We start from the raw sequence: 8,136 nt of genomic DNA on the forward strand, positions 1-8,136 counted from the left end.
TGAAACAGAGGATTTACTTTACTCACAGTGAGTGTCATTCCATTTAAGGCAATAGCACTACTCAGGGTATGTAAGGTTAAACGTATATGTAACACTTTGCAGAATCGGAACATAGAGGGGGAAAGTAAGGCTTTTAAGTGGCTTTCCCAAAGTCTCACATAGGAAGTGTGGGAAAGAGCCAGAAACAGAACCAAGGTTTTTGTACTTAATCACAAGGCTGTACTTCCTGTCCTTGCCTTAATCACAAGGCCGTCTTTCCTCCTGGAAGGTGCAAGCTCACTGAGTAGTAGTAAGGAGGTACAGAATACCCATGAGTTATTAATACAGCACAAGGGAAGCGCTGTGCGGTACTACAAGCACAGGTCTGGAAAGCAGGAGTTCTAATCTCAGCGTTGATGTTAACCTTTGGCTCAGTTTCCCTATCTCAAAAATGAATATGCGACTACTCTGGGGAACATCAAAAAGCTATTGTTTGCAAAGCACTCTCAACATGAAGATCACTTTATACATGTTAATAACATTTTAAATGTACTACTTTTTGGTACCATGACTCTTCCAAGTGTATCAGGTGAAAGACAGAGCAGGCTGTTTTTTTAAATACACCCATCACCCTCACCAAAATGGATGAAAGGTTTAGCATATGTATACAGTTATCATGGAACAGATAAGTTAGCATGAAGCTTCCTGTAGGAATAAACAGTAAAGGAGAAGTTATTGATGAACAGATCACTACTATATGAAAGGCCTCATGCTGTAAACCTGAGTGCTAATTGTATTATTAAGGCTTGAGTCTGTTCCATCCAGCTGCCCTTGATTACAGTAGAGTGGAGTGACTGCAAGGGAGCCTGAAGCCTGCTCTTATTTACACCTGCTGGGTATGGCCCCTCAAGAGACCTTCACCAGCCAGGGATTGTTAAGAGCATAGCACAGAGCAGCCACACACCTTCTCCACCCGAGTGCACCCCAGACAGCAGGGGAATAGGGTACAAGTGGAGAGCTAGCCTGGGCCACCACTAGTGGGTGCAAGGTCTACATTGATATCTTTAGTGGGCTCGCTCATCTCAAACTGTCACAAACCTGTCTACCCATGCTGCGAATCAGTGTAGACATATCCTTTACAGTGGGAGGAAGTTGCACTGGGCCAGTGCATCAGGTCTACTAGATGTATTTATGATCTTTAATGAAGAGCAGTTATCTAATTAAAACATCCTTGCTTAATTTTTCACATGTAGTGCTCAGATGCCAAGGTGAGGAGCACAGTTGAAAAGCCTCCCTATACTGATTGATGTCAGGCCATCTGTTTGCATCCCACACACTAACAGTATTTCTTATGAAATCAAGAAAAGTCAACAGATGGCACTTTACAGTGTGAAACATTTTCTTAGAAACTAAAGCAGCTAATAGTAAATAGCCAGGGTTTTGTTTTTATATAATAGATCAAGGGATAATAAGAAGGGAAGCCCTGCAACCCAAGTGATGTCCAACACCCTGACCCATGTATGACATCATTTTTAAGTAGACTTCAAGAGGCTTAAAATCAATGGAATACTATGCCCCCCTTTTTCTAATGCCTTTTGTGCCTTACATGTGCTTGCCCTTTTGTTAAGTTGCTCATCATGTATATGAGATACTCTTGCTAGTAATTTATTGCTGTCTGTTCTTTTTTCTTTTGCAGGCCAGAGAAGGAGAGGTAGCCATTATAGATAAGGTTCTCAATAATCCAGATTTGACATCTAAAGACTTTCAAGAATGGAAACAAATGTACCTTGATCTCTTCTTGGATATTTGTCAAAACAGTACCCCAAGGGACCCTGTAAATGGCTCTTCTGAAGTAGATGCACTTATAGCCTCTTTAGCACACACCCATTCATACATTGAAACGCATGTATAAGTGTCGTCTTTTTTGTCAATTTGCTACATTCCAATCCTTTACTCAGTGCATAAAGTAGTTTACCTATCAGTATTTGGGAGGTCTGGTAAATTATATTTTAATGTTACTCAGCTGTGTGAAGTAAACCTTACATGGTCCATGATCCCATTGTCTTTAATGGGAATTTGAATATTTTTATGCTACCAATGCTCAGCTTGTGTTTAGTTTGTGCAAAACAAATGAACATGGTTTTTCATAAATAAAAATATATTTAAAAAATACATTTTGGAAGATGGTGAGCTTCAAAATGAAAGCTCTAGAGGATCAAGGTTTTGTGACTGAAGGTCAGTTGACCGTTTTAAAAATGTAATTTTATACTATATAATTCCTGTGTTGCATTACATTTTTGGAGTTCAGGTATTATTTTGATTGTGTGGAAAATAAAACATTTTTTTATATTTAATGAAAAACTCTAGGAATTTTCTTAAGTGACAGACAAAAAGGTAGTGCAGTGATTATCGCTGACTGTTGATGAAAACAGATAAGCATTCGATAAGTAAATAAGGACAAACAAAAAAAATCACTGACACAAGTTCAGTTATCAAAAGTTCAGTTATTAACTATTCCATGCTTTTTAAAGCTGGTTTGTAAGAGACCTATAGTACAGGTTTTTCATCAGTGCAAATTAGTTTTTTTGTTTTTGTATTTTTAATTAAGACCAAATTGTATGTATCCCCTCTTAATTTTATTGTTGATTCTCTATTATTAATAGTATGATTGCTTTTGCACTGATGGTATCAGGTTCATGTGCAGCTTTTTGCAATGACAGCAATCAGACTTCGATCATGCTTGTTAAGGATGTTTAACTCGTCCAAAAAAGTAGCTAAAGAAAAGGATTCTGACATAACACTTTCCATCTGAAACACTTTGTCAACTCCCAGGTGGCAGAGACGGAGTAAATAGGATTTTTCGACTAGTCTCCTTCTTGTTTCCTAACCTGTTAAATTCAACATTTTGTATGCAGGAAAAATGTGATATTAACAAGGTCAAGAATATAATCTGAAAAACTAGTGACAACTAAAAAGCCTCTGTTTTGCTTTTGAAGAGGAAAGGATGTCTCCAGCTTCTGTTGAGTTTACAAACCAATTAAAATGTTTTAAACTTGCATAAGATTTCAGCTACATGTGAAACAACCCAGGGAACAGGAGCGAAGCATTTACTTAGACTTTATGCACATGCCCTGGAATGGGCATGGAGGAGAAAAATCCTGAATCATATATTTATCCTTTACCAGCTTAGTGTTTATGAAAAGTGAACAGAGCATGACAAAATATTTGTGCTGCTTTTTAATGTTTTGCTGCAGAAGTTAAGAGTCATGACAGTTTGATAATACTCATGGCAAATGGAAAAGCACCTGTTAGTAGTCCTTACCATGAGTTGTTCACTGAACCAGCTTTAGACTATTGCCTGTACAGCTCAGTGAATGTACTTAAACTTTAAGAGCTCAGATGTTTACTGGTAATTATCTTTGCTGTTGGGATGAAGGCAGAAAAGGAGGAGTGTCTCTCTGTTTATTTGTTTTGAAGTTTTTTTTACTGCATTTTGGATTGCAAATGTTTTGCAGATTTTGCACAATTGTACAGAGGCGTAGCCTTTCTGCAGCCCATTTGAAATAATTCTAATTCAAGTCAACGTGGCTGACGAATCATGTATTAATGTTTGTATGAAATTCTGGATCCAGTGTAATATTTGTACCATTTAGAAGAATCTGTTTGTATGAACTGGACATTTATTTACTGCATGGGTACTGACTTGTATATTAAATTTGTGAGGTTTTGTATATTTCTCATAACAAAAAATGCTTGACCTGAAATGAATTGTACTCTTGTTCCAAGCATTTATACTCTTGTTATTGTTTTACTGGACCAAAAGTAAATATATTCATATAAAAATTCTTTATATCTGATGGATGTATATGCACATCACGTAGCTGATTCTTTGTTGAAACTAAGGCAGTTTAGACAATGTAGATCTGTTGCTATGCAACAGCTATTCTGCCTGCACTTTACTTTAGAAAAGTCAGCTTGATTGCTGTAAAAGGTGAAAATTAAACATTACCATTTAAGATAGTCTAGCATGAAAGAGAGGAGAACGTTTGTCCCATTCATTGTGCTGCCTTCTCTTAATAGAATACTAATGCTCTTGGACAAATATATTTTTACTGTATTAACTTTCAGGCTAGAAAGGGAACATTGCAAAATGAACTAAAATAAATTTAGCTTTTAAATGAATATTTATTAAATTTGTTTTGAGTAAATTAAATCTTTAATCAGACTCTGGAATCTAGTCACATAACTGCATTGTACAATGCCTTAAAATGTCCTCCCAATCCATTCCCTATTACTCTGTCAGCATTGCCAATGCAAAGTGAGGCAATTGCTTTCTCTGATATAGCCAGGCATTTAATATAGAATTTCAAAGAGTCAAGTTAACTTTCTTTCCTTCTTAGTCCTTAATAAAAGTCAAGCTCTTATTACTTCGTTTCCCTCTCATGTATTGGTTCAACAGTTAAAAAGAATTTCACCATCATCTTGATTATCTAGCAGGACACAGTATGCAGGATGTACTCACTTAAGTAGCTGGATATAGCAACTATTGTTGCATGTTCCACTGTACTTATAATAATTATACCCATTCCGAACTGGCTGCCTCAGTTAATGTGTGGTTTTGATACAGCAAATATGTACTGTGCCAGTACAGAGCATACTGTAAAGCCCCATCCTGAAGGGCATGCCGTCACAAAAGCTATTTCACAGAAAGGTCGCTTCCCTTCTCCGTTCAATTCCTATATTGAACAATCAATGGTTTAATATGTAACCATAATTAAGGCTACATTTTATCCAATCCCTATTCTCTGTGCAGTAATTTCTTGCTGATTAGCAAAGGCACGCTCGCTTAGCTATTTACTCAATACCATCCTCTAAGTGTTACTTATTAAAGCTGTTACAGGCAACAATTTTCTGCTTTTTACATATTACACTTTCATTTTGCTTACCTGGAGTATAAAATCAAATACCACTTACCATCTGGGGAAATGACCTTTAATTAAAAAAAATAGAGATTACATTTTAACCCTTGCAAAATCTGACTTTAGACCGCTATTAAATGCTTCCAAGGAAGTACAGCATTGTGATTCCTCTATATCATCCGTTCACGATGTGCTACTTGCCACATCTGCCTTGGCAAAACCTGCCTACAACTACACGAGTCACAGCACATTTTCCCCATTCTAGTGCCCGATTTTCGGTCCACAAGTGCCGGGTGGGCTGTTTACTAAAACAAACCCTCAACTCTGTTACATTTAGTGACGTTGCAATTGTCTTTTTTCCTCTTTTTGCCCTGCTGTCCTGTTCTTTAACCATTGGAAGTGATGACTCAGCAGCTGGGCTCCACTATTACTGGGTGTCCTTAGTTTCTGCCAATTCTGAGAGTTGTAGCACTGCACACTGCAATCCACACCAAGGGAAGGGAAGTTTGCAAATCTCTTCCCAGCAGTCATTGTCTATATCATAAGCCACCACATCTTGGGTTGGCACCTCTTGTGAGTCTTGCCATTTCTTTCCCCCAATGAGAAGTGCCGTTTCCTCTACCACAGCCAGACCATAGCAAAATCGATCATAGATCAATGGCCGTAAGCGAGTCCACTGGTTTGGGACAGGATCGTACCTTTCTATTTCAGAGAATGGTTCATAAAGTCCTAAAAATGTGAAGATGGCCTCTCTGATTGTTGCCATCTGGTGCCCAAATCGAGCAATGCTCATGGAGGCTTGCTTTCTCCACTGTCCTTCCAAGCTGCTCAAAGAGAACATATCCTTACTTGTGTTGGTTTGATCTGTGTATTTGCCACCTGAGATGTAGATCGTGTTCTTGCAAACTGTACTGGCATGGCCATGCATCTTGCATGGCAATTCTGTAGCCTTTGTCCATCTGTCTCTGCTAATGTTATAGACTTCAACAGATGAATGCAGTGATCCGGTCTCGCCTCTTCCACCAATTGCAAATATCATGTTGTCCAGGATGCAACAAGAAAATTGGCATCTCTTTTCAAGCATTTCTGTGATTTGGGTCCACTTGTTAAATCTTGGGTCATAACGATGGACCTTGTTTGTAACTGACAAGCTGGTGCTTTTCATGTCATTTTGCAAATCTGCTGTTTCCCCACCCAGCACATACAGGTAGTTTCCAATCACACACATGCAGTGATTCTGTACTCTGTCCTGCACCTGCGTTAGAGTTCTCCATTTGTGATTGTAAACATCAAAGGCCATCACGTCGCTGACCAGCCCCTCATTTGAAGTCCCCCCTCCTAGTAGGATGATTTGCGTTTGCTGGTTTCTCAAGGTGCTATACTTATCCTGCAGGATGGGCTGTTTAAAAACTAGTGAATGGTAGTTTATTGCTTTTATGATCAAGCATTTAATAGGTGTCGTGAGAGACACTTCTGACTGAGTGTAGACTTTTCTCAGATCTTCCACTGGGATGAGACCAAATCTTATATGTTCTAATAGGTTGCTTCTGTGAGTCAACCTGGACTTATCATGCTTCAGCCAGATGAGCACTAGATTTAATAGGCAGGATTCGTTCACCATAGGGACGTCAGGGGATTCTACCACTGCCATCAATGATCTGAAGTTCAGTAAGAGCAGCTCCATGAAATGCAAATCCAAAAGTTTCCAGAGATTACTGATGATGTATTTTTCTGTCGCTGACAAAGCATCTGGAAGATAGAACTTTGTGGCAATGTTGGCAGAAAAACAGCAGTTTTCCAGGGTCAGGTTGTTAACCAAGTACTGATTGCACAGGCCAATAGCCTCAGTCACTTGCAAGTAACTGGCAGCTTCCAGGGTGTCCTCCAGACTCTCAAAAGAAAGGGGCAACCAGGAGGTATAAATGAAATCCAGGACATGCTGGAGACCAGTAGGTGAGATGACTTGTAGGTGAATGACACTGGCTTTGGATTCTTTTGTGTAGCTTTTGAACATAGCTCTGAAATAATCACTGGAGCAGGCCAGCAGGGACTTGTGTGCAGGAAACTCATTTTCCTTCACCTTCAGTAAAATATCACACATCAAGCCTTCGGCTCTAAGCATTTGGTACTGGGAGAGAACAGTACTGCAGTGTGCTTTGCAGTAGGCCAGGAAGTAACTCATGGTGCATAACACGACGCTTTAAGCTAATTTATTAAAATTAAAATTCAATGACCAATTAGAACAGTTGCCACAAATCAACTTCTAGGTCCCTTTGTAAGAATGCCCATCAGAGCCTCCATCTACTCGAGAAAAGCCCAATCAAGAAAATAGGGCCCTTTCCTAGCCTAGCGGGCTAGCTTAGTACATTTGCAGTGAATTAAACGCATTCTTCAATGAGAAAACAGCTGAACCTAGTATCAGCCTTGGGATGCTTACTTTTCTTGTTTCCATTTCATGCAGAAGGATGGAAGGTCCACAATTGCGGGGAGCTACTTCTTGGCTGGCCATCATGTGACAGATGTGGGTGCTAAATGACAGTCTTTACACATGGAATTTTGCGTCGGCTCAGACGTCTCTCCCGCTCCTTCTTTCTCGGCAGGCTGATCAAATAGCTCGTCTGTGGCTGACAGTGCATGGCGTTGAGCAGAAACCGATGAGAGGCGGGAAGTGATGAGGAGAATGTTTGCTGTTGCTTTTTCTGTCTGAGCCTTGTTTGTATTTCAAACTTAGATAAGTTTAGATCTCACTTACCGTGGGACAACAGAGCACGTTTGGTGATCTTCTCTCACTGTGTTAGGAAATCTGGGCTGAAGATCAAATCAGCACCCAGGGAGCAGAGCAAAAGGGCTTTCTGAGCTTATAAATCTTGTGCCTGGAAGCAGAAAGAAAGGCAGAATACCGTGATTAGTCACTGGTTTAATTTGACATGCATTTCTGATCCCTTTGGTTTAAATGATATCACCATAACTCACACCTACCAGAATAGAATGCAAACACAAGCTCCGTGACATAGCTGTCCAAGAGCTGAACCGAACTGGGGGTGGGGAGGAGGATAGGGCGGGGGAAGAATCTAGTAGTTTTATGAACAGCCTGAGCCAAAGCATCTGTCATTGAATGACCTGAATGGAAATCACGAGAGTAACACATTTGTATAAAGTGGTGACAAAAATAGATCCCATGTTATGTCATAGTAAACTGAACTCTGCTTATAGAGGAGAGAGAATTGGCATCTGTTAC

The 8,136-nt window shown here is 39.6% G+C and overlaps 2 protein-coding genes across 8 annotated transcripts in view; one reads left to right on the plus strand and one right to left on the minus strand.

Annotated features, from left to right (window-relative positions):
* The window catches only part of CNKSR2 (connector enhancer of kinase suppressor of Ras 2), a 384,996-nt gene extending 380,592 nt beyond the window's left edge, over nucleotides 1–4,404 (plus strand). For all 7 annotated transcript variants that reach the window (XM_043504743.1, XM_038375840.2, XM_038375865.2 and 4 more), the window contains one exon: nucleotides 1,676–4,404. In XM_043504743.1, coding sequence (XP_043360678.1) covers nucleotides 1,676–1,891 — 216 coding nt within the window. In that variant the 3' untranslated portion in view covers nucleotides 1,892–4,404. The remainder of the gene's footprint in view (nucleotides 1–1,675) is intronic.
* On the minus strand, nucleotides 4,213–7,080 carry KLHL34 (kelch like family member 34). Its single transcript, XM_038387139.2, has one exon. The coding sequence runs from the start codon at nucleotides 7,078–7,080 to the stop codon at nucleotides 5,326–5,328; it is 1,755 nt and encodes a 584-aa protein (XP_038243067.1). The 3' UTR covers nucleotides 4,213–5,325.
* Between the last annotated feature and the right edge of the window lie 1,056 nt (nucleotides 7,081–8,136).

Source organism: Dermochelys coriacea, chromosome 1 (assembly GCF_009764565.3).
Source record: "Dermochelys coriacea isolate rDerCor1 chromosome 1, rDerCor1.pri.v4, whole genome shotgun sequence".
In the NCBI taxonomy this organism is placed as follows: Eukaryota; Metazoa; Chordata; order Testudines; family Dermochelyidae; genus Dermochelys; species Dermochelys coriacea.